This window comes from Lathamus discolor, chromosome 3 (genome assembly GCF_037157495.1).
Source record: "Lathamus discolor isolate bLatDis1 chromosome 3, bLatDis1.hap1, whole genome shotgun sequence".
NCBI lineage: Eukaryota > Metazoa > Chordata > Aves > Psittaciformes > Psittacidae > Lathamus > Lathamus discolor.
The window spans coordinates 12766266-12792819 of NC_088886.1; the positions used below are offsets into that span (position 1 = coordinate 12766266).

The 26554-nt window shown below is 52.0% G+C and overlaps 1 protein-coding gene across 5 annotated transcripts in view; it reads right to left on the bottom strand.

Annotated features, from left to right (window-relative positions):
* Window positions 1–4078: 4078 nt before the first annotated feature.
* Window positions 4079–26554, bottom strand: part of PTPRF (protein tyrosine phosphatase receptor type F) — a 394296-nt gene continuing 371820 nt past the window's right edge. For all 5 annotated transcript variants that reach the window (XM_065673567.1, XM_065673566.1, XM_065673568.1 and 2 more), the window contains 11 exons: window positions 23064–23187; window positions 20852–21027; window positions 15168–15287; window positions 14141–14295; window positions 12560–12845; window positions 10505–10683; window positions 7547–7673; window positions 7201–7326; window positions 6460–6614; window positions 5914–6049; window positions 4079–5776 (listed from right to left, as the gene is read on the bottom strand). In XM_065673567.1, coding sequence (XP_065529639.1) covers window positions 5708–5776; window positions 5914–6049; window positions 6460–6614; window positions 7201–7326; window positions 7547–7673; window positions 10505–10683; window positions 12560–12845; window positions 14141–14295; window positions 15168–15287; window positions 20852–21027; window positions 23064–23187 — 1653 coding nt within the window. In that variant the 3' untranslated portion in view covers window positions 4079–5707. The remainder of the gene's footprint in view (window positions 5777–5913; window positions 6050–6459; window positions 6615–7200; window positions 7327–7546; window positions 7674–10504; window positions 10684–12559; window positions 12846–14140; window positions 14296–15167; window positions 15288–20851; window positions 21028–23063; window positions 23188–26554) is intronic.

A 26554-nucleotide genomic window follows, 5' to 3' on the forward strand; every position in this document is an offset into this window, starting at 1 on the left:
CTGTTTAGCCCAGAGAAGGCCCAGGGCACACTTTATTTCTCTCTATAGCTACCTGAAAGGAGGGTGGAGAGAGGAGGTGGGGGCTGATTGTCTTCTCCCAAGTAACAAGTGATAGGACAATAGGTAACAGCCTCAGGCGGCGCCAGGGGAGGTTTAGGTTGGATATTAGGAACAATTTCTTCATCAAGACAATGATCAGCATTGGAACAGGCTGCCCAGGGCAGTGGTGGAGTCACTGTCCTTGGAAGTGTTCAAAAGACTATGTAGACAAGGCCTTTAGTAACATGGTTTAGTGCTGGACTTGGCAGTCCTGGGGTAATGGTCGGATTTAATGATCTTAAAGGTCTTTTCCAACCTAGCTAATTCTTTGATGCTATGATTTCCGTTGGTGTCATGCTATGGGCATGACTTTCAGCAGTCCCGAGAGTCTTACCAACCCTCCAACAGAGATTTTCTGTGGTCTGCTGCCTCGCTGACCTGCTCGGAGTCTGAATTGCCAGGTATAAGGACCAGACCCAAAAGTGAATTAAAATCACAGCAAGGCAAAACACAGCCTCCTGCAGATGGAGGTACCAACACGGATAACTGTGAGGCAAGGGTTTTGAGATTAACTCTGCATTTCTGGCCTTTCTGGTGGCCTCCAGCTGCACTTGCTTCCCATTAGTCAAGAAAGACCAACTTTCAAATATCATGGGGCACGAGCTGGTCTTTTTATGATGACGAGCAGTAAAACGTTGCCATGAGCAGAAACACATAGGCAGGAAAGCTTGCTGAATATACAGTTGTCACGGTGGACTGAGATTACTTATTAAAACCAGCAAAAGGGCAACAATGAGCTTTTAATTAGAGGGATCAGAATTTGCCCTGCTCTCAGAAATGAACCAGGTCAGAACAGGCAGAAAAGGGGGAAAAAAAAATCACTCTTAACTGGGAAAATTTACAAATTAAATGGCAAATGTTGCTGGGAACAAGAAATACCAGGACTGTGGGGGAAGGAGCTGCCAAGCTACTGTAAGCTCAGATTTGCTCAGGGGTGCAGCTGTTTCTTTTCCTTATTTAATAACTTTTTTTTTTTCCCTTGAAAAACAAAATTTAAGGTAATGGAATCCCAAAGGGCAAGTGCTTGGGCAGGATGTTATTTGGACTAGAGGATCTTTAAAGGTCCCTTCCTACCCAAACCATTCTATATTCCTATCATTTTGCATCACTAGGAGGCAACCCAAGCCTAGGCAGGGCTTGCACAGCTCTCTTGCTGCAGGTATCAATGGATTGGATTTAAAACATGAAAATAGAAAGAGCAGAAGAGCACCTCAGTGCCCCGGAATCCACCTTTGACTAGCTGCCATTTAGCTGCTGTCCCACCTGCCAAACTGTGCCCTTTGCAGAGCTGTTTATTCCAGGCTGCATTAAGGCTACCTGGTACATCGGGGAATGGAAAAAAATCACTAGGAAATAAAAAGCCAGCAGTGACTGCCCAGCTCCACTGCTCAGTGTGAATACGGTTGGTCTGTCAGAGAGACTCAAAAGGAGAGAGGCCAAATGCTGCTCGGGACCATTCCCTTCTGCCCTGGAGCAGTGTGGCACTGAAAGGCCTGGCTGATACCAGAGGGAGGGAGGAGTCTCAAACTGATACCAAAGACCATGGGGGAAAAGATGCCAGCTGAGATAAGTCCTTTCTGGCTGGGGAAAGCTGAGCATGGACCAGGTACTGCACTGGAGCATGGCATGAGCCACAGTGCTGACTCTGTGGGCAGACTGGGTTATCATCCCTGTTTGTCACTGTATGTGGTTAGCCTTTTTTTGTTCCCCTTTTATTTTGTGAGATACGCAGAGATAAAGGGAAACATGTTAAAAAATAAGTACTTTTAGAGCATTATGACTCCATCTCTGTCAGAGCAATGCTGGCTTTGTGCAAGCTGTCTGGGGAGTGGGACTGCCCTCAACAGCAGCAGGCACCTCTGAACTGGCTGTCCTCTGGGCTCCTGTCCCCTTGCCAAGGTGGCACCTCCTCACACTGCAGGAGCCTCCTGGCCTCTCTGTGTGCTGAACCTTTCTTGGCCCTCGAGGCCAGGACAGGGCTTCACCTGTGTGGCTTTACTCCACAATGGCGTCTACCCAACAACAGTCTTGCTGCAGAGGGCCGGGCTTTGTAACGTTATTCCCGGTGTGATCCATGCTGAGATGCTTGCTCTTTCTCTCCCTGCCTCCTCCCATTTCTCCTTGGCCCATAGGCAAGCTCACTGACCCCCCCCCAAAGGTTGCTCTGTGCTATACACGTGGCCGGCAGAGCAGAACCTACAGAGGCAGTGTAATGGGAGTGTTTCCTCCCTTGGATCTTCCCGGGGTCAGTTGTAAAGGGTTTGGGCTAAGAACGAGGTATCAGATGGGAGGGAAGCCCCCAAGCGCTCTTGGGCAAGAGGAAGGAACATGCACGTGTGCTTGTGCACATGTACAACTGTTCTGTCAGCTGCTTGTTCCAGCGAGAGCAAACTGCTGTATTCAGAGCCACCCACGGACTACAGGTTCATGCTGTGGCAGTGCCTGGTGAGTGCTCAGTGAGTGGCGATGTGCCACTCAAGTGCCATGTGGCAGAAGCACTGTCACCAGCTGAGGTTCAGTGGCACAGTTAAAGCATTGCAGTGCAGGCAAGTGCTCGCTGGACAGTTTCCTGCAGTGCGATGGTGGGCACAGCGTTCTTCCTCCCCATGCACACCCATGTATGAGCAGGTGCTCACTTGGCTCTGCCACCCTGGGCCCTGGCAGCAGTGCAAAGCAAAGCACCCTGATGCCAGCACTGCTGGCACGTGCATGTGCACACACATACACACCTGCACACGTATGCTGCCTTGCAAGGGCAGGAGCTTGCTTTGCCCTTGGATCTGTATCCCTGCAGGTCACCCCAGGGGCATAGCACCGCGGTAGGAGCCAGCCACACTGTTTTGCATCTGGCACCAGCTCAGGTGCTGGTCTGGCATGGCAGGAAACGCTACGTGTGGCTGCACTCCAGCAAAGTCAGCAGGAGTCAGCAGGAAGGTGCCCACAGCCATGCTGAGGAGGAGCTGATCAGCCCGTCTGCCACATGCTCCCACCCATTGTGCACGTGCTGGCAGGTTTGGCTTCCTCAGGAAGCATGGACAGGCCGCACACGCACATGTGGTTGTGCTTCTTGCACTGGCCTTTCCCTTGCACGCCGGTGGTGTTGGCAGGTGCTGCTCTCAAGGAGCCGGCACTGACTGGGGGTTCACATGCAGGCAGGGCTGGGGCTGCCTGCCCATGGAGAGGGCACAGCCCAGGCAGGGGCTTCACACCTGAATGAACTTGGGTGCTGCTCTGCAGGTGAGAGCCAGGCAATGGTTTTACTGCTGAGCAGTGACTTTGCATACATAAGTGTGATCAGTGCTGCAGAGCAGCATCACTGCAGCATGCTGCGAGGCCAGCAACGCATCAGCCTCATCCAGGGCTGGTATCGTCACCATGCCCACCACCACTGACCTCCCTCCTGCAAACCCATAAGCACAGTCCAGCCTGGTCCTGCAGCCAGCATGCTGGCAAGAAAGGGGGGTGCAGGTAAGCGTGCTTCCAGCAAAGCTCAGCATCACCCCAGGGCTGCATCCTGCTACATCCTGGGGTCTTCTGGGGATTAGTAACTGGCACTAAAGCAGGTAGAGAAGGTGTCAGATCCCAGCCATCACTGGGACACCTTGTGCGCAGCATGGCCTGGACAAAGTGGCCACTGGCTTCTTCATGTGGAGAATAATCCATCCTTGGGAAAAAGGAGGGTACCCAGAGGGGTCCATGTCTGCAAAGAGATGGCAGGAGCCATTCCCAGAGATGCCAGGGACCCTCAGCACACCCAGGTACAGCTGCAGGTGGGCAGGAGCTAAGCACACATGGGGCTGTCACAGGGGATCTCTGAGCTCCCTGCTGGCACAGGGTCCCTGAGGAAAGTGTGGGGTACTCATGGCTGGGATGTGTCCATTGGGAAGGTCTTTGGTGGCAAGAGGCTGAGGAGCAAGCCCATCACTGAGGGACCCTATGGCCTCTGCTTGTTACTGAAGAAACAGACAGCAAAGCCAGCTTGTATGAAACCCAATTATTCAAATTTATTAACATCAAGAATTATGCAATGATGCTGTAGATTTTTTTTTATTAACAAATAGAAAACAGACTGTATACAACAGTGACCCCTACAGCACTATGCATCCACAAGGTAAAAATGAATGTGTCCTCCAACGTTACCAACCCTGGATTGCTGATTTCAACGTAGCTTGGATTTCTTAACATTCGGAATACATGTGATAATACAATTAGATACCCTTCCACCACCTTTATTCATAACTCAATGCACTCGAAAGAGGGCTGCTCACTCCCTGTCTTTAGTGCAAGCGTGATATAATAAGGAGTATTAATATATAGTACCATTAAATTAAGTCCAGTAGTCTTGCCACATTGGTTCATTAGAACGTCCTGAAGTAGCGGAAAGTACAATATCCTAGTGACTTTTAACATTTGCAGGATAGCAGAAATTACAGATACACCCGACCTCTGAAGCCATGTGTACTCCCCTCCCCTTCCCTGCAGTACCCTGCTTTCCAACGAGAGCCGGCCCGGCTCTGCTCTGAGGGTGGCTGGGCTTGTGCTCCTTGAATTGAAAATGCTTTTGATGCACGTCACTGGTGAGAGGTGACAGAATGGCGCTTGCACACACGGAACCGGGGGATGAACAAAAGGGGCCGTGTCTCGCTCTGTCCAGCCCCTTCCCGGGGAAGTGTGGGACCCACTCCCTTCTCCTGCCCCCTTCCCAGTGAAACACACAGAAAAGAGACTCCGAAGCCCAGAGCCCGGGATTTCGGGTCTCTCACAAACAAGGCGACGACAACTCACGTCATATCGGGCTCTGCCAATACACACGGTCACTGGATTGGTTTAACACGCATCGGAATAGCACTGAACGGTTGCCAGCTGACAAAGGGGACCACTTGTCCGGTGACCCCAGATGCCCTCCCAAACCCAAACCTACTCAGGAAATAATGGGGGGAGGGGAAAGGCTAAAAAAATAATTGGTAGCTTAGGTCCAGTTCCATGAAATTTAATATTCTACAGAGGATTAAAAAGCAGCCTATGGGGAATGGAGCCGGGCAGGAACCACAAGCCAGCTGCTGCGAATTACCAAGGAAGCTGCACTAAAATGGGCAGAACCAGCAGTGACCGGGTTGAAATAAACACAGGGCAGTAAAAAAATGTAAAAGCAAAAGGAAATAAAAAGAACAAAACCCCAAAAGCCCAACTCCCAAGGGTCTGGCGGGTCCAGTTCTGCCTGGGCAAAACATTAAGACTTGCAAACAATAAAAAATAAAGAGAGAGGAGATTATAAAAACCACTAGTAACTATTTTACATGTTTAAAAAAAAGACCCCATTCCACCCACCTAAAGCCTTGCTGTGAAATGCAGTCGGCGTGAGAGAGGGCGAGAGATGCACATGAGCAGAAATTCAGCCAGAGACTGGAAATGCTTTTGGAGTCGGATTCCCTCGTTTGGCGCTGGGGCGAAGTTCCTAAATGCCGTGGTCAAAACTGGTTGGTGTGGAGGTCTGCTGCCTGGGCAGCACCTCCCTCTGTACAGAAGGACTGAGGAATGGGCAGCTCTGGCTCAGAGGGACCCATCTCCACTCCTAGACATCCCCACCGCGACTGGAGGAAAGCACTAGTTACGTTGCATAGTGGTCAAAGCTGCCGAGATACTCCAGTGCCGCTCTGTAGCACAGCTGGTACTGGTCCTGCAAGGCAGCAAGGGGGGAAACATGAGAAGTGGGAACGCAGTGACAGCGGGCAGCAGGTTCAACATCCAGAGGTATCGGCTCCCCTCCCTTCTCCTACAGTTCTCCCACCGCCCCAGGGAGGATGGCATGCTCACCTCTGTCTGCACCATGGCTGGCCGCTGCGTCCGCAAGGTCTTCACCGTCTGGAACATGTCCACCACCCCCTCGTAGCGCATCCTCTCCAGCACGATGCTGAGCGTGATGAACACGCCTGTGCGCCCCACTCCAGCGCTGTGCAGAGGGAGCAAGAGGTGCCATTAGAGACCTGCCACCCCAGTGAGGCTCTGCTTGCACTATCTAGCAGTGGTGCAAGTGGGCCCAGCTCATGGAGCAGAGTGACCTGTTCAACAGAACTAGGAGAGGCTACAGGGACACTGCCAGCCTGAAGTGCCCCGAGCCCTATGGGGCCTACCAATTCTGCCTTGCCTCTGGGCCAAGCTGCTGTAGCGCCCTGCCCTGCTCAAGGAGTCTTCCAAGGAGCTACAAATGGCCAATGGCACCCACGGATGTTGCTGCCTCCTTGTCCCCTGCCTGCCTCTTGCCAGTGGTGTGCAGGAGGGGCACCAAGTGCAGGAAGCTGGCTGCTGCCAGGGTCAGTGAGGTAGGGCTCATCTCTTGAGGGCTGATCTGCCCCCACTCACCTGCAGTGCACCGTGATGGGCCCGTCCTGACCGAACTGCTCCTTGGTCTTGTGCACCTGCCCAATGAAATCGATGAAGCCCTCTCCTGTCTTTGGCACTCCCTGCTCCGGCCAGTCTGTGAACTGGAACTGGCGGATGGTCCGTGACTGGCCGTCCTGTGGGCACAGGGGTGTTAAGATGAGAACCGTGGGTGAGGGGCTGATCTTGCTCCCCTCAGCACTGGTGCTGCTGACCTGCTCTTAGATCCCCTGGCCCAGGCCAGGTGAGAAGGTGCACAGGACACGGAGGAGCCCAGGCAGATCTTCTGCTGAGAGCCTGGGGCCTGCCTCTGCTCTCCCATGTTCACCCCAGGGTGGCTGAGCTGAGCAGGGCTTTGGGTCCCTGTGGGGTCAGTGCCCTGGTCCTGTTTGGGGTTCAGCTCCACCCTAGGACCACATTTACTGTCACACAGGGGTCCTGCACCCACTCAGATGCTGCACACAGAGACTCCAGGTGCAGGGGAGCCCATGTTAAATGCTTGCCTAAGTGCACAGGCAAGGTGGGGTTTGGTGCTGGTAGGGATCCCTGAGCTGCTCACCAGGGCTGACACAGCTCTCAAGGAAGGAACTTATGGTGAGGGGAGCAGCAGGTGGGGGGCAGAAGCCCTTTCTGCCTGCAGTGCAAGGCAGCACCTTGTCTTCCAGTTCCTGCAGGAGCTGCTGCACACTCCCTTTGCCAACTGGAGCCAGCAGTTGCACTCACCCTGGCATCCGTCACCTTGAACTCCCGTAGGATGTACTGTGGCATGTTGTACTCTGCCATCGGGTCCACCACAAAGTACTGGTACCGGGCAGAGCGCTCTGCAGGCCAGTACTGGTGGCACTTCTCCTGTAGATGAGGAGCATGGTAAGACATTAGGACCGACAAGCTGCTGCTCCTCCCTCTCACCCCTAGGAGCATTTGTGGCTGTGGGGCCACAGGGTCAGGCACAGGACACCCCAGCAGGAGGCTGTCCCAGAGCACCTCATGCTCGGGACTGACTGGGGTGAGCCGAGGTGCCCACAGACAGCAGCACACAGCCCCCTTCTCCCCAAATTGGGATTCATACCCTGCCCATCTCACGCAGCTTTGTCAACATCACCACGATGGTGGAGTTGTGCTCCCAGAGCATCCGCCAGAAATCTTCCGTGGTCTCAGCCAGTGGTCCCTGCGTGGCGATGTAGGCCTTCTGCTGCCTGCAACAAACACAGTGGTGCTCAGGCCAGCTCTCCTGGGGGCTGGAAGCAGGAGCCTTGTGCAGCAGGGAGCAGGGCTGACAACGCAGCTGCAGAAGGAAGGTTTCGGACTAGCCATGGACTCTGGGGGAGGGATGAGCCTGCCCAGTACATGTTTTCTCCCCACAAATGCAGTGAGCACCACCAAGTGCAGGATCCAGAAAGGCTCCTAGTCTTTGCTGGGCTGACAGTGTCCCCAGCTGCTTGTCCCCAGCGCTACTGCACTGAAAGCCTTCTCAGCACCCATCCAGGCTGGAAGGAGGGGCTGTGCTTATGGATGATCCCAGCAGCACCCCTGGGTTCCTGCACTTTCACTCTTTTCAGCACCCCTGTCCCTCCAATTGCATTGAAAGACACAGAGCAACTGCATCCTGTCACTTGGATCCTGCACACCTGCTAATAACTGGAAGCAATTCCAGCAGTGTGGAAAACATTAAAACTGTTTTGCCAACATTTCTGGAGCTTGAAAATTTGTCCCTGGTTTCACTATGAACAAGAGCACCTCTCAGAATGTCCCGTGTGAAAGAGAGCTTGACCAGCCCCTGGCCCCCATACTCAAGAAAGCACCCTTAGTGCTTTGGCCTTTGAGAAGGGCTGGCTCTGCCATGTTGGTTCTTTGGCTTGCTGAGTGCCCAGCCTGGCACACTGGTGCTGCCTGTGAGGGACATGATAGGTATGGTGCCACACAGGCAGTGGAGACAGGCTGAGAGAGCTGGGCTTGTTCGGCCTGGAGAAGAAAAGGCTCAGGAGAGACCTTATAACAGTCTTCCAATACCTAAAGGCAGCCTACAAGAAATCTGGAGAGGGACTTTTCACGAGGACATGTAGTGACAGGGCAATGGGGAATAGCTTTAACCTGACAGAAGGGAGATTTCAATTGGACATTATGAGGAAATCCTTCACTATGAGGGTGCTGAGGCGCTGGCACAGGTTGCCCAGAGAAGCTGTTGCTGCCCCCTCCCTGGCAGTGTTCAAGGTAAGGTTGGACGGGGCTTGGAGCAACCTGCTCTAGTGGAAGGTGTCCCTGCCCATGGCAGGGGGTTGGAACTAAATGAGCGTTAAGATTCCTTCCAACCCGAACCATTCTGTGATTCTATGACATGGTCTCGCTTCACCACAGCGAGGCGCTGGAGCCCGCGGGATGAGGGGCAGCATCCTCCCATCCAGCACTCCATCTCTCCACGGGTGCTAAAAATTAATGAACGTGCTGCAGGACCGCTGTAACGTGCAGGATGAAGAGAGGAGCTGCTTCAAGGTGGATTTATAAGACACCATAAAAAACAGGGAGTAGGGGTGCAGAATGAAACAGAAGAGGTAGTAAGGATGCAGATTCAGTGATATGACCTTGGGCCAACTGATCTCTTTAGATAATACTGAGACGATTACTTGGTTCAAAGGAAAGAATGGGAAGAGATAACAGCGCTCTTCAGGAATGGGGTAGGTAGCGAATGAAATGGTACCACCTGCCGTGCTGGCAGCCCTCCCTCTGGAGCATCAGCAAGCAGCAAAACCAGGATCGCTCTTAGTCTGTGCCTGTGGAGCCAGGATGCGGCGGCTGCAGTCTGCCTGTCACACACAGGGCTGCCAGGGTAGGCATGAGGGCAGGCGGCCACAGTAATGCTGCAGTGCTGGATGGCTCAGAGCCACACAGGCCAGGGGGAGCAGAGGCTGCTCTGTGACAGCTTTCTTACAGATCCTTCCTCCTTCCTCATTACTCTGTCCCACCCTGGCTCACTGCAGCTTTGCTGTGTTGGGATGCTCCCAGGGTTGCTCCCCTTCTGCTCCCTGCCCACTCTTCCCTCCATGTACCCCTTCCCCCTGGAACCTCTTCCTGCATTTGGTGACTGGAGCACCAACAGATGCACAGAGCCGCTGGCCTGGCTGCACCTACATCTGGTCCCTTTGGCAGTGCCTGTTGCTCCTGCAAGGTCATCAGCCCGTAAGAAACGTTTGGGCACAGCCAAGCTGGAGGTGGATTGTGCTACATCCATTGTTGTATCCCCTGCTCCTGCACTGGGTGACTCTACTGCAATGGTGCGCAGATCGGTGACAGGAACAAGCCTTGTATGTGCATCATTGGGATTTGGTCTGGATTACTGTTTTGGAGTTGGCTGGGAAGCAGATGTGGCCACTGGGCTGTTTCCCTGCGTTCTCCCCTTAAAGAGAAGAACATTCTCCTTAGCAGCTGAGAATGTGATGCCAGCTAGATACAGAAAATGTTATTATTATTGTCCCACTAGATCTTAATTTGTGCTTTCTAAAAGCTATCCTGGGCAGCAGAACCCAGTGACAAGCTCCCCAGTGTCCAGCACCAGCCCTGCCTGAGAATCCACAGACCCCCAAAATCAAGGTATGGGACAGCGAGTCTTGGGCTGCTGCCTGGATCAGTCATGCAATCCACTTCTACCTCTGGTTGCTACAGTTAGTGAGGGGGGGCAGGTTTGTTTTAGATGCTGCACATATAAGACACATGCCAAGGGATGCCTACCAGAAGATCCTATAAACCTTGGCAGGAGCCAGCACAGCCTCCCACCCAAGCCATGCAGGCATCTGTCTACAGCAATACCAGCCAGGCTGGCAGCACTCACTCACTAGCAGTCTTTACGTACTGTAACTACACGCACTGCAGTGTTTGTGAGAAGTCTGAGGGAAACAGAAAAATACAACAAAGTGATCCCCAACCAACCTCAAGGCAACCAGGACCAATCCTTGGGAAAGAGGAGAAGGCAGCTCTGCCACAGATCCCAAGCAGGCAGGACAGGCTGGTACAGGCACCTCAGGGTAGCCCTTACCTGTACCCATCGATGAAGCTGGCATTGATGTAATCAGAGCCCTCGACACCCCGGATGGGCTGCAGACAGACTCTCGTCAGCTCGTACGGCATGATGTTCACAAGGCGGTTCTTGAATTTGTTGCATGGGAGGTTGGCACTGATGAAACGTGAGGTATGTGCTTTAGAGTTGGCCAGCAGCTGGAAGAGGAGGAAACACGTCAGACGCCTGCTGGGAATACAGCAGGGGAAAATGGGACCCTGGCAGCAGAGCACACAGGAGTCCCTCTGGGCATGCAGCCACCTTGCCTCCTCTGACTGAAGGACAACTACTGGGAACAAGTCTTTCCAAACCAGATGAAGGACTCTGGCACCACATTATGAGGAGGCTACATCCGACTGCTCTATTTCCCAGTGATCAGTCTGGTTTTCAGGACTGTGATGGCCCCTCTGCCATGGCAATGCACATCTAGGCATGCCATGGCTTCACTGCTGGCTTTTGGTGCATGGCTGTAGGGGACAGCAGGGCAACCACCTGCACTGACCTGCTGGCACAACCCCAAAGCCACACATAGCAGACTGGAGACCCACAGCAGCTCTCTCACTCACAAAGGACCAGGACATGAAGCATTGTACCTCACTGAACCAAAGACACATGCCTGGTGGCATCAGGGAAGGAAAGCTTTCCATCTTCCAACAATGTCTTGCTATTTACTTCTCACCCCAGAAGAACACACGAAAAATGTGAGAACTGTGACAGTTTTAGGTAAAGAAGATCTATTTTGGGCTACTGTGAGACATTTTACGGTTCTCTTTGAGGCCTGTAAACTGGAGTCATGATAAATGTGTTACTAAGATCTATTGGCAGAGACATTCAAACAGAAGTCCCCACTCTTGGCCCATCCCCTTCTCCAAAAGATTCTCTCCAGCATCTCCAGAGATACTCTTCTTCTATGTGTGGCAGTGGCTCCTGCAAAAGGACAGGGCTGCTCCCAGAGAGTGATGCAGCCATGTGAGGCCCTCCCTTATCCTGCTCCCCCGGGTTTTCCATGCAATGGACACTGCCAGGGTGCAGAGAGGGGCAAATTTTATTACTGTTCTAAAGAGGCCCTTGGAGAATCCACAAATTTTTGCTTTTCTTGTAAGAGATTTGCTAGAGTTGAGCCTAATTCTATGGCTCTCTTGAGGGGTTTCTCAGGGCAGGTGTCACCATGAGATACTAATTCAGCCTGTTCTACGGTCTGAAGCCTAGGACACTGGCGGCTTTGGCAACCACAGGACAGAGCTGCTCAGTTGTTCCCAGTTTACACAGAGAGCCAGTATTTTACCTCTCCTGCTCCTTTGTCACTTGGAAGGAATCCCCAGGGTGAAGCAGTATTGCTGCAGTTCATTTCACAGCCTGCACGGTCTGCTGCCTCTCTGCATGAGCTATATTCCCCTGCATGAGTTCACTGGACTAATGCACCTAATCTGAGAATATGGGTGCTTACCCAAGCTCACTTCCATCTCCAAGGCTGTAATAAATATCTTCATTTGGCATTCGCAGATACAGACAGCAAAATGTGGGCTTGGATTCCCAAAACCAGTGTGCCTTAAAACACTGCCTTCACCAATTTTAGACACTGAGGCTTGGTGTTGAGGTGGTTAAAAGATAAAAAAGTTCACCATTGCAGAAATGAGACTAGAAACGTCTCACATATTTAAATTGGAGCCATTTCCAGACAAGTTGTTCACAGTAACATCAATTATCACTAACACGATCTGCATCTGATTTCAGATGCATCTCCTGCCGCACAGTGAACCTAGAGCAGAACGTGCTGCTGAGAACTGCGCATCCATCTGCCTTTTATATCCTCCCCAGCAGCTGCCAATCCAGGGGGGACCATGGCCGACACAAGCTTTATAATTCAAATGTATTTTAAATCACTGCCTACCTGGTTTAGAAACACGCAAAAGAATAACCGTCTGTAATGATCCATGGCTTTCCTCTCCCAGCCCCTGTGTGAGCGGCCCGGTGGGACTGTGTAGGCAGAGACAGGGTGCCAGGTAAGGGGGGTGCTGGGGCTCTGCTACCAACCTTGAATTCCAGCTCCATTGCAGTAACGCTCTCTCCTGGTGGCACCTGGGTCAGCTTCTGGATGTGAGCAAAGAGGTTGCGTGCAGGCACCTCTGTATTGCCGCACGTGGCTGCCTCCAGCAAGGCCTCATGGATGAAGATGTACTGGTCCTCTGTCTGCACCATGTAGTTGCGCTGAGAGCGCATGCATGTCACGTGGCCATAGATGTCCACGGTCTTCTCATGCTTCATCCGCTCCAGCATGGCATCGATGACAATGAAGCATCCAGTTCGGCCCACACCGGCACTGTGGGAACAAAGCACGTGGCCTCAGATGATCATCTCCTACTGATGCCATGCAAACTCTGCTCTTGCTTAAGAGAGCACCCAGACCTAGAGCGAACAGAGAGGGAATAAAGGCTGCTCCTCACACTGAGGGCTAATGAGCTAAGCCCCAAACAAGAGACAGCAGGAGGAGCTAGGGAGAGAGGCACTGAGAACGCGGGAGGCTACTCAGCCCTTCTCTGCTCCCTGTTCACTTATGGAGCAGAAAGAACACTGTGCCATTCTGCTGGTCCCTGCGGTGCCTAGCAGCACCTCCTTAAGGGAAGAAGAAATGTGTTAACAGGCAGGAGAGTGACAGCGTACGTGTGCATGAAGGTATAAGATCCCAGGTCCAGGCTGGGCCCCAACACCATCGAAGCCCATAATTTCAAGCCTGTTTGTCCTCTAATCTGGGTCACTGTTTCCTAAAACAAGGACAGCCAGCCTGAGAGAGAAAAGCAGAAAGGTGAGGTCATGCATGTCCATGCTGAGCTTTTTGCTCAAGCACTGGATGCCTTTCCGTGTGTGTTAAAAGGGCAGTAGCAATCCCCAAACTCCTCACCCTGAGAGCACCCTGAAAACAACAGACATGCTGTCATGACATGTAAACACAGGCAGAGATAAGGAGCTAGACATTTCCTCATTTATGGTGCAAGTCAGATCCTTAACAGGGCTTTAATACAGCTTGTTTGTGTGTTAATTACATCCCACTCCCATCTGAAACAGAGCATGAAAGAAGAGAATTAAACACTGCTAGTAAGGCGCATGCTGGAACAGCAATGATGGAGTGGTTTGCTCAGTAATAGTCCCCACTCGGCTGGTAAAGATAAATCTTGCCTGGAGAAGATGGTGAGCCTTAGTAGACTAACATTTTGCTTAAAGAGCTGCCTTTTTACCCTGCAAAAGAGTTCTGCTGAAAACATTATGTATGAATGTTTGCAGAGGTTACTGCATGCCTGTCAGTCAATGATGTGCCTCTGAAAGGCACCACCTACTTATGCTGGGCACACATCACTTCATTTTTAAATGGTGCTTGCAGTTTTGCAGGAAATAGTGTTTTTTGAGGCTCTCCACACAGCAGTGCTGTTTAATCAGACAGACCAGTAGCAATATAGATGTTCCCACTGCATTATCACTGCTGGTTGCTGTCCCAGCCCAAGTGCAGGTGATGCTACTGCGAAACCTTCCCAGCAGGAACAGGAGACTTCACTTTTAGTTAAAGCTCCTGGAGCCAGAAGACACAAGCCCAGATGCAGCTTTGCAAACACCCAGTCCTACCTGCAATGAACAACCATGGGCCCAGCGTCGGGTGGGTTACAGGCCTTGACCCGTCGCAGGAAAGCTAGGATTGGGGTGGGGTATTCCGGTACCCCATGATCGGGCCAAGCCATGAACTGGAACTGTCGCAGCTCTCGCTTCTCACTGGAGCCATTCTGTTGAAGACAAAGAGGAATTGTTTTGCATGAGAACAGTCTCATCCTAGGCAGGAACCCATTTATGGGGTAATGAGGTACCCAGCTGTCTGGGTAACAACAGGCATGTAATGCTGTGTATGATCGTGCATGTATTGGGCTTTTGCCACTGAGAATCTGAAGGCAAAATGTAGGCTTCTTGCAAAGCTTCTGTAAACACAGATGCCCTGTGGAAAGCCAGCTGATACAGAGAGCAGAGCAGACGTTTGGCTGAGTGATCAACACAGCAATGCAGTAGGACTGGCTGGGTGACTGCTGGGGACGAGATGCCTTCCTGGGATGTGAGCATCTCCCCATCACACACTGCTGTGCTTCTGGCCCAGACTCAGTCATGCACAGAGGCAGCTGGCTCCGAAGCCTGTTTGCACTGCTGTGACATGCTGCTGCTAGCATTGCCCCTGGGATTTCCAAACACTAATGAGGTACACAGCAGGCAGAAGAGAAAGCCTTGAGCACATGTCAGCACAGCCCCTCCATTTGCATCATTAGTGACAGGAGTACTGAAAATTCACTGCTTCCCATGTTGTCCCTCTAATGGGAGGACAGCTGTTACATGTACACTCGCCAGAGGCAAGCACAGTCCTCGTTCTGGGGCCCATCACAGGGTTGGAATGTGTACAGGAGAGCATCAGGTGTCCTGGCCAAAATCTTGTGGTGGACAGATGCACAACCTGCAGCTGGTGTCCCACTGCAGCCCAGCTGTGAAAAATGGCTCATGTATGGACTAGTCACATGCCTGGCCAAGCCAGGCACAGCCTCTGCTTGTGGGCCCTACAGCAGAGGAGAGCAGCTCTGCATTACCTGGAGCAGGAAAAGCCCAGCCAAAACCATACCTTGTACAGTGCAAAAGTGCGGACGGTGTAGGTTGCCAGCTCCACTGTGTCCAGCAGTGTCACCTGGATCATCCCATAGGTTTCTGTACCTCGGCTTGGCCAGTACTGGTCACACTTTACCTGGAGAGAGGAGAGGAGAAAGGGTCAGTGCTTGGCTGCTGGGTTTGGTGACTGGAGTACCAATAGCGGCACAGAGCCGCTGGCCTGGCCGGGCATTTGGATTAGTTTGCAGCCTGTATCCCCACTAGCTCCCTGCTGTCCCGGCCCAAAGTCCTTGACCCATAGCACTGAGCTAAGACAGGACAGAGCTCTGAGTCCAGCACAGTACACAACAATACAACAACAGGCACTGCCTTTCCCCATAACATCTATAGTCTCCAGGGTGCCCCTGCCAGCAAGGCCCCCAGCAGCAATCCAGCCTGGTGAAAAATGGGACACAGCCCATGCCGGGCCTCCAGCCTGGATGCTGTGTCCACAGGGCTGACCCTGCTACCCTTTCTGCATTCCCATAAGCTTTAGTGCACTGAGCATCAACAAGAGACACCAACCTGCCCCTCTGGTAGGTGGCACATCCCTGAAAATCTGCATCTCCCAGGTATTTCAAAAACTCTCCACAGCAAGGCACAGATACTAGCTTAGACACAGTCACAGCTTGGTTTCCCTCTGTGAGAAGACAGACTGTGGCCAAACCATCCTTCTAGCCTGCTCCTGCTGGCAGCACTGTTCCACCACGAGAACACTCCTGCTCTCTAGAGAGCCCCTGCTCTGCAGGTCCCTTATCTCTTCCTCCCAAATCTGCAGCCATAGCACTTTGAGTTACTGGTCACAGCTCCTGCTGCAGCCCACTTGACAGAGAGCCCTAAAACCTCCCCAGGGTCCCATCCCTCTGACCCTTTCATCTCCCTGTGCATCCCTCCCTACACACCTTCGATGCCGCCCTCCTCCTCCTCCTATTCACAGCTCAGTGTTTGCAAACTACTCCTCCAGTTTTGTTCTTCCCAGCCCCGAGCTCCCTATATAATTGGCACCCTGAGCATCCCTATTTCATCTGGCACCCAGCTCCCCCGCCCTGCTGAGCTGTGGTGCCTGACTGACAGGAGAAAGACTTCATTTCCACCCATGTGCACTGCACTGAAAATGGTTTCCCACCCTAGGAGAAAGGAGTGAATGGAAGATCATCTGTGCTTGTCAAGGAATAGTAAACTTAATTATTAGCTGAGTGTGTTTACAGGGGAGCGTGTGGGAAAGGAAACAACAGGCTTAATTAGAAATCAATGAAGTTCTGCCTTCTAATTGAAGGCACTTTAAGCAGGGTGGGGCTTGTGAAAGTGAAGAGCTCTCATCCTGCACTCTGGCTGCTGGAGTGTGGCAGCCTGGGGTCAAAGGGATGCATCTGTCCCTGCTTTTTTAGGATCTGCTCTCAGTAAGCGCTGTCCCGGCAGAAGTGCTTGGAGCCAAGGCTGCCTGATGGCGTACTGCAGGCACCTGCACACCCAGAGCAGCTCCACTGCCTCCTGCCTGTGGTCTCCTGCTGTTCAGGCTGCTGTGCTGCCTTGGATGTGTGCTCCCAGCATGGCAGGCCCTGAACAAATCTCAGAAGATTTCTCTTCCTCGCTTAGCACAGAGCAGGCTGTTATTTCGCACTGACTAGCTGCAGAGTGAACAGCTTGGAGGTCACAAACCTTATTTCACAGCTAAACTGATCTTATCCACAAGCAGGCGGCAGCTGCAGCTCCATCTCCAGCCACCTGAGTTTGCCTTGCCTGGCTCAGTGATAATGTGACCCTCTCTAAAGGAGGTGAGGGGAGGGCAGAATGGCATCCTGCACATACTGGAGGAGCCAGCTGCTTGCTGTATAGGCCTCGGTGTGGTCTGCAAGGATGTTCCAGTGGAGCAGCACAGCTCCCTGTGCTGGGGGAGAGCTGTGTCCTCCTGCCACACGCATGCTACAGGGCCACGTGTGCTTGAGCACAAAACAAACTTCAGAGGAGTTCCCTGTGCGGGATAATAGCAGCGCCTGGGCTGGTAATTGAAAATTATTTATTCATGACCAGATAAGAGTCAGTCACATTTTCTGCCAAATTTACCCATAATGTTTATGCCCCATTTTCAAGCTCTGTAAATTTTATGCTGAAGCTGAGGCACTGTGGCAGTAAAAGCAGATAAGAGATGTTTTCTTCTGGCAATGTTTGCTACTCATTAACTTAAGAAGCACAGTAATGTCCTGAACAGTCATTTACTGCACCTTTGCTGAGTGGTTCCTGTCCCTCCCCTTTGATGCCCTGTGCCCAAGAGCAGCCAGGCACCTCTCCTCAGCTTGAGAGCTGTGCTCTGCTCCCAGCCCCACTCACAAGCTGCAGACGGCATTGCTGCCAGGAAAAGGAATCCAGCAGGACGTGGCTGCCAGGCCTTTCTTCCTCAGAGCCCTTCAGAGCCATCCTCTTTGCATCCCTGCCTGGGGACAAGAAGCATCAGGGGAGATCACACTCCAGGGATGGCTGCTTGGTGCTCTGGGCTGGAACAGAACAAGCTACTGCACTGCTACTGCTCTGGGAGACCTCGCCGTGCCGGGCTCTTGGGGATAGCCCAGGGTAAGAGAAATCCTGATTTAATACCTCTCTCATGCAACACACCCCCCATCAGGGACACGGCACGCATGCAGCTTTGGGAAAGCTAATCTACAATGTGTGTTTCTGAACTGCCACCAAATGATTCTGAAACTGATTGTAAAGCTTTGAAGGCAGCTAAATTGCACAATCCAGCCATTTCTATCCTTTATGTGCCTCTCGCTTTGTGAAAACATGAAAAAGGGAGGATGATTTGGACCATCAAGCCAGCTGAAATTGCAGACCATAAAAGCTGATGCTCTTTAAAGATTTTTTTTCCCCCTGCAGCTCAGGAGCCCTTTAAAGCAGTGTCACCCCTACAGGGCTGCAAAGCTGCTGCTGATCCCGGCTGGCTTATCTACAGACAGCACTGCCGACAGGAACTTGGGAAGCTCACTCAGGAAGGTGTGAGAGCCTGTTCTGAGCTGGGCATCTCACCATGAGGCCCTGCTGCCCACCCCAGGCTTTGCGGCTGGAGAGACAAGCCTGGATTGTCTGGACCCCTGGGCAAGGAGACTCTCAAGCAAGGTCACCTGTGGGTAATGCTGTGACGCTGGGTGGCTGCCTGGAGCAGTGCTGTCCCACAGCATTGTGAACATCAGCAGGCAGCAATGTGCAGGGACCCAAGGGGTTGCATCAGATGAGGTTTGAATGCTCTGGAGTAAACTGTAAAACAGTGACTCATGCTGAAAGCTGGGAGCAATAGGCAGTGAACGGGATCTTCCTTGGTCCCCCAAAAGGTGTGCTCCTGAATGAGCTCTAGCAACCACCAAAGAAAAGCAGAGCAGGAAGAGACTGAAAGCCATCCTGCCTTGGAAAATGCTGGAGAAGCCAACAAAAAAACCACAGGGAAAGCAATCTCCTCAAGTCCACATCCCAGCTCCCAGCCAGGGCCCTCCTGTGAGTGAGTGCCCTGAGGCACCTATAGAGTCCAGCAAACACATCCCTTTCTGTGCAGGGCTGTTCTGACTCAGGAGTGGCTGGGCTTCCCCACTGCCTCTCCTCGCAACCTGCCTGTCCTGTGGTGTTTAACAAAACTGCCCATTTCTCATTAGTGCTGGGGATGCACCAAAGAGCCAGGAGGGCATGGGCAGGCAGCGGTGGGGAGCAAATGCTGAGGTCTGGGTCCAGTCAGGTCAGCCTAGAGGCCCTGGGCAGCACGCCTGGGCAGGCAGCTGCCTGCAGCTTCTGTGAGGGCTCTGGTCACCCTTTGCCCATGACAGGGATTCACAGTGCCTGTCCTGTCACCAAAAGCCTGACCACACACACCGTGTTCGGAACAGGAACCATTACTGCAAGAGGTAATTGCCTGCCTGCAGGAGGACATGACAAGGAGTGTGCTAGGGGGAGATAACACATGGCTCAACAGCACAGGCAACTCAGGCAAAGACAAGTGCCTGTGGGGTCAAAGGAAACCCGTTATCTTTGTGAAACACGCACCTTGGAGTGCCTTCCATAACTAAGCAGCCTGGAAGTAAAGTGAGTCAGAATTCTGGGCAGGAATTTACTTGGCAACCTAAAAGGGCTTTTCCTCGTACTTCAAATACGTGTTCCATCACTGAAATGTGGAGGCACAAAGAAGTCCCCATTTAACCCCCAGATGCAGAGAGCAGTTGATCAGTAGCTTCTGATCTTGCTTAGCCCATGTGCCAAGCCCTGAGCTGTAGGAAGAGTCAGGTTAATTGACCTCCCTGTTTGGGATGGGGTTGGTGAGGGTGGACATCAGACAGAGCAGGCAGGGCAGTACAGCGGGAAGCACAGTGCAAAGCTGGGTTGGCTCTCTAGAGGCAGCTCATCTCCAAGGAATACTGTTTTTCCTGCAGGCTGTAGGGCATTTGTAGAGCTGGGGAAGCCCATAACAAAGCCTATTTTTGTGTATGTAGGAAAAGCAGATCTGTTTTGCCATGGTGATCGGTTGTTCCAGCTGCTTCCTCCCAGCCAGCGTGGGTTAGGACACCCTTGTGAGCATTTCAGTGCTAAAGCTTTGAAAGGGAGAGAGAGCATGCAGGCAAAAGTTTTAACTAAACCCAAACTTGACAGTTTCTGCTTCTCAAGAATGAGCTTATTGGGCTAAAAATAACCAGTGCTTCACAGCTTGAGTGCACAGCCCCTTCTCCTGCTGTTGGCATGGCAACACTAAAATATTCCGCAACTACAAATGCTCACCGCTAAAATTTTACTTTTAGGAACAAACTGAATCACGAGAGGCTGAAGGTGGCTCCTGCTTGGGCAGGCTTTGCCCGAAGGATGCATCTGAGCACAGAAGCACTTCGGTCACAGCTTATGAACTCCTGCTTCAGGGGCTGAGTAAGAACCTCAGTCAAGAAACACCACAAGCATCATCTGCAGCTGCTCCTTCCTCCACCTCATGCTGCCCCCACGGTTTGCAGGCAGCTTTGCATTTATTACATCAGAATATCTAATCTTGGCAGCATGAGCCGATCATTTATACATGTCGTCATTGGAGAAGGCACAAATTACTCTTGTTATTGCAAGACCTCATCAGCCATTCGCCTTCATCGCCAGAGATGCCAGGGCCCTGTCAAGCTGCAGGATGCTGCTGATACCACCTACCCATTGCAGCTTCTCAGCTTCTGGGACTGTCAACACTCTCCATCTCAGAGCTTTCCTTTCTCCCTTTGGCACGAGTGATGTGGGCAGGGAAAGGATGCATGTGCATAGAATCACAGAATCAACTAGGTTGGAAAAGACCTTTAAGATCATCAAGTCCAACCTTCACCCCAGGACTGTGAAGGCCACTACTAAGCCATGTCACTGAGGGCCTCATCTACACTATTTCTGAACACTTCCAGAGATGGCGATTGCACCACTTCCCTGGGCAGCCGGTTCCAATGCCTGACCACCCTTTTGGTGAAGAAACATGAATGCAACACAGGGGTTAATGAGCAGCACAGTAACAGAAGGTCTTGCTACCTTTTCAGTCCGTGGGGATATGCTTACAAGGCACTTGTTGCTGGGGTGCCTGCAGCATCAGTGGACCTGCCTCTCCCTGGGTTCCCATACCTCTTTCCTGCCCACACCGTCAGCTCCAGAAAAGAGAGGAAGCACGCACTGTACCCTGGACTTCTCCTCCAGCCTGGTCATCATGACTATAGTTGCTGTTCTCTGTTCCCACACCATCCTCCAGAAGTCGCTGAGGGTTTCCGGCAGAGGTCCCTGTGTGGCGATGTAGGCATTCTGCTTCCGATAGCCATCGATGTAATTAGCATTGATGTAATCACTGCCTGGGACTCCTGTGCAAAAAGGGCAAAGCGTTACTTCAGTGGCAGCACACCACCCTGTGCCTATTGCCCTGCTGTGCCCTGCAGGCATGTCATGTTCACAAGGCTCTTGACAAGTCTCCTGTACAGAGTGATGCCAGAATCTTGCCCAGGGATCCTGCAAAGGACAGGGATGGTGCCTGAACAAGGAAGAATCCTTTGTAATTCCCACATTAATGCAACAAGAAGGCAGCACCAAAGCAGAGAGACAGCTGCCACCCGCATACAAAGGAAAATTCACAGGCAGGAATATTAAGGAGCTCGTTTGGCCCTAAGCTATTGACTGAAATAATTGTCTTAAATTCACCAGTAATTTGTTATGGTCCTACAGCACCTTTCTAAAATGAGGCTGCTTCATTAGCTTGCCTGTTAGTAGGGGATGTCAGGCAGGGATGTCCTCCCATCCCTCCTGCAGGGACCAGTACCCCAGAGGAGCCAGAGACCTTCCTCCCACCACCACTGAAACCCTCCTTAGACTGAGATCCCCCTCATTTGCTGCCTGTTGTCAGAGGCTGTTCCAGCTCCCACTCAGCCTCCACCATGAAGGAAAGGACTTTCTTGTAAAGGCCTTTAAAATGCAAACATACAGTTAGTAAAATAAATTCAGTAAAACAGACAGAGGCCTGCGGCTGTGTTTCCAAAGCCTGCTCAGCATGGGCTGCCCAGGCTGCAGGGAGGGAAAGCAGCAGGAAGCTCCTATGTCTCCCAAGGAGCATGCATCTGCATTTCATTAGAGGAAGGAAATAAAACTGGGGGTGTCCCCATGACCCTTCTGTCAAGGGGAATTTCTACAGGTCTCAGCAGCCTCACACCCGCAGAAGCAAGGTGCTTGGTGGCTCTGGGGGAGCAACAGCAGCAGCTGGAAAGCAGCGTCTGGCTCCCTTGGCATGGTCGGCAGGGACCCAGCAGGGTGCTTTGGGAATGGTTCCCAGGAAGACACAGACTCTACTCATAGCAACTGAGTCAGGCTAGAAAACAAGGATTCCCCATGTGCTCACCCCGCAAGTGTCTAACAGGGTTTGCCCATGATCAGGCATGCCAGGCCTTCACAGAGCTGCTACTGCTCAACAGGCCTTGAAGCAAGGGACCATTTGGACCCCTCCCTCCTCTGGAAGAGGATGAGTGGTGCATTACCATTAGAAAAGACTCATCCACCCAACAAAAAGAATGCTGAGTGAGGCAGGGCCTCACTGAGTACAGGGCCACCTGTACACAAAGCAAGGCCCCAGTCTCTTCCCCAAGCAGGGGTACACTGAAGTAGCTGCATCTTTCTCAACCTCCATGGGTGGGCTCAGCTCTGGTGTGCTCATCTGGGTGCTGATTTATAAAACAGTGGGACTGGGTGAGCCTGGGCTTTGGTACTTGGGCTTCAGCTCCTCTGTGTACAAGGTGACTGCAAAGCAGGCTCTGAAAGCATATACTGGCCCAGACTCCAGAGATGTGGGGCTGGTTCTTGGAGTCATGGGGGTCAGTGCTATGAACACCAGGGCCTGATGTGTTTTGCATGGAGCAAAGGGATGTGTGGAGCCTCATGTACCAGTGGAAGGGGCAACCCTCAGCCTCTGCAGTGCTGGCCACTAACTTGGGATCAAACACCAAGTCCAAGAGGAAGATACTGGCCCTGCAGTTATGTTGGGACAGAGGGTGGTAGGGCTAACAGTGCCATATACCACCATGTGCCACACTGTGCCAAGGAAAGCAGCTGAAGTCACTCAGTGGGGCCAGCAGTGAGAAGGGAGGCTGCTGAAACAGACATCCCCACTGGCACCAGCAGTAGCAAGAAGCAACCACACAGGGCATGCTGCTCTAAGGACACTGGGAAAGCGAGGGAAGCTCTGCAGAGCCCTTCCTCTCTTCTTGCCAGCCAGAACACACATTGGCTCACACTGATGCTGGCTATTATTTCATGGTGTTTGTCCCCGCTCGACTAAGAACGGAGAAAAAGATGGTCCCTTGTTACAGCGAGGTTCAGCTGTTGGCTGGGGTGCCCACTCTGGAGTCACTCTTACCATCGATGGAGGTCAGGATGACACGAGAGTGGTCATAGGCGATCACGTTTGCATAGCGGTTTTTCGGTTTATTCACTTCCAGGTTGGAGTTCTCCCAGGTGAACTGCTGCCCTGGATCAATGGACTGCAGAGAGAAAGAGAGGGATGGCGTCAGGAGAGGTTACAGCACAGTGGGATGCTGCAGCACACGTGCATTTCGGTCAGGAAATCTGCCTTTCCCTGCACACCTCTCCCCAGGCCAGACGCAGCTTCCATGGCTGTCTCCAGCAGCAGTGTCATGCCAGATCACACTGAAACCCAGTCCCCAGTGGGACCTGCCTCCTGTGACCTGCAGGCAAAGCAGCCCCTTGCTAGGGCAGCCTGCTGCAGATGAGCCTTCACCTCCACTCTTGCTGCATGCTCATCCTTTCCTCTGGATCTACTATCAGCAGAAATTTGGTCTTATGCCAGGACTCCACAGAGACCTGACTGCGCAGTTCTTGACCTAGCGGTTTTATTAGCTGTTGAACTGCAGTTTCCTGAAATACAGCAAGCCCTGGGTGTCTTGTGCCCCAGGAGCTTTAGGTATTAGTGTCCTGCAAGACAGTCTATGAGCTTTTGCCAGGGAATAGTAATGAAAATTGATAGGTTACTATCCACTACTCCAGCTACTTATGCAATGTAAACATCTCTCGTTTGAGTTAACAGAGTGACAAGGAACTATAAACCTGGAGAAGAGATGTGGTTATAAATCTTGGCCAAAGGCCTGCATGCTATGCAACTGCCTGAAAAGCACATCCTGATCCCACTTGTATCCTGGCCTTGCATACCCAGTGCTTCTCCCACAAGCCATATGCTGCTGCACGGCTCCTCCACAGCTCGGCAGCCCCTTCCCAGAGGGACAAAGCCCCTTCTTTGTCCATGCACAAAACAAGGTGAAAAAGGACCAGCCCCAAAGCTGAGATGGGATGGCCTCTTTGTCAGAGAGAGACATGTGAGGCACCAAGATAAGAGCTGCCTCGTGCAGGGACTTGCTCTGCACATGCAGCTCTGGGCAAGCCCACTGCAGGCAGCTACAGCAGAAATCAGTCACCTCGTGAACCCCCTCCCCCTGAAATCACAAACACAGCCAAAGCCTTCTTGAAATCATGCTCCAGCTTCAGGTCCCTGAAGCTTTGCTGGCCCACAGGCAAAAACTATTGAGCAAACAGACCAGGGGAAGCAGCACGTGTTATTCTCTCTGCAGGCATCTGTGTTCATCGCTTGGCAGACAGCCATTTCAGGAGGTTTCTCAGGCAGTAAAACACCCGTGAGTCTGTCAGCCCTGGATCAGCTGTGAACTGGGAAGTGCAGCTCCCTGACTGGGCTGCCCTGGATGGCCATCACAGTCCCCTCTGCTCAGCCCCTACAACCACTGTCTGTGTTCAGCGTGACACCCATCGCTGTCCCCTACACTGGCACTTCCTAAGCAGCCAGTGCAGTGGGTGCAGGTACCCAGCTTGGGTATGGAGCACAGGCACTGCCTGCATGGCTGCAGCAGCCCTGAGGGCTCTGTGGCGCATGCAGGACACAGACCACCCCTGTCCCCACGTGTGTCCAACACTGCCAGCCCTCCCCAAGGAAGCAGGCTGCCCACAGGCAGTGCGGCCAGTGCTGACGAAAACACGCAGGAGAATGTGACATCACAGCGATGCTAATAGGTAGTTTGGGAAATATAGGATGTAAACAGACATTTCCTACAGAAAACCTGTAATTTTCTATTATCAGCATAATAAGCAGGCAGCAGCAGTGCTCAGAGGCACTGCAGCAAGGATGGTGGGAGTGGAAATCTCAAGCACTGCTTCTGGCTGGAAACCCACTAGCCTGGCTGCCACAGCCCCTGCAAATTCCTCTTCTCAGGCACAGAGACATCCCAGCACAGCTCAGGGCTCTCTTCATTTCATTCAGGCACCTATAATTTGTTTTCAGGATAGGCTGCTCACTGAATCAGCTCTCTGGATGCTCTCCTCCCTTGGCTGTATGGCAGGGACGACTGCTGCCCACCTAATGGTGGGGCTGAACTGGAAAAGGGCAATAGAAATGATCAGAGGCATGAAAAATAGAAACAAAATGTGTAAACACTTTTCTCTTTGGAGTAGAGATGAGTGGGAGGGGTTTTGATACCAGTCTATTCAATTCATAGCACACTAAAGGAGAAGCACAAGGAGACAAACTAAGGAGGAAAATTCACCAATGCCTGTCAAAAGACACAAATAACACTTAGGAAAAGGTGGCCTTAGTCTGCACAGACAACCCATGCAGAGAGCTGGCTAGCTGGTGGTGGAACTGAGACCAGCCCCAAGGCTATCAGTGAGCATTCTCTTGCTGCGGAAGAGGAACACAAGAAAGCACCAGCACTGCCTGCACCCTGTGAACACTCAGCACCAGACACAGGTGGGTGTTGGAGTGAGTTCTCCCTTCGCAGCAGAGGCAGGGAGAGCTCAGTGCAGTTGTCTGTCCTCAATCTATGCTGCAAATCACTGCCAAAAGGCTGCAGGGCTGCCCAAGCTGTGGGTGTAATATGCTTTGCAGAGCAAGTCTGTGTCCTGCCACAGCGGTGGAAAGAGTTATTTCCTGGGGGAGGCAAGGCTGCCAAGAGCCCCCAAAACCGAGGAGGAGCATCACGGTGTTGCCATTAGGGTTAATTGCTTTGATGTGCAACTAGGATGTGCAGAAATGGTCTAATCAGGGGCAGCCTCTTAAGAGGGCAAACAGGTGAGAAAGTCAGAAGTAATATAGCACCTGAGTGCAAAGAGGCTGTAATTAAATACTCCTGCAAATTAGTGACTCATTTAGAAGTAAAATGACTTAATTTAAACTCTGGTGATGAATTAATGTACACCTGTTCCCCCCTTTAAGGCAAACAAATGAGTAAATAAACGGAAGGATGATGGGCTGCTTGGAGAGTAGTTGAAACCCTTACATGGAGTGGTGCCTGGCAAAGCTCACCCCATCTCTGCACCATGCTCTGCAGCCCCTGACTACAGCAGCATTGCCTCATCTTCCCACCTCCCTCCACAACTGCCTGGGACTGGGAATCTGCTCTCATTCCTTTCTGGGGCTCCTGAGAATTTCTGCTTCATCCACAAACTTGATCAAAGTAACACTTTCAACTCGTTTTTCCTAGAAAGCAGAAGGGCTGGGAAATTGGAAGGAAACGAGCTAGGAAAAAGCTTAAAAGCACCATGACTTTTAGTTTTGCTTTGCTTTAACGTGACAGGGGAGATGTTGTTAAGACAGCAAGTGCAAATTAAGAAAAAGCTCAATTAGTAAAGCTCCTCCTTCCCAGCATGGAAGTGCAAGGAGCAGCCTCTCCAAAGCAGCAGTAGGGATCCTTACTGCTATTGCCATCAACGTAAAGACAGAGCCAGGCTATTGAAACAGGATTGGAAAAAGGCTCTTTCCTTGACAGACTTGAGAACACTTTACAAATGCCTTGAAAACATCCCTGGGTGTCAATCTGTCTCTCAGAC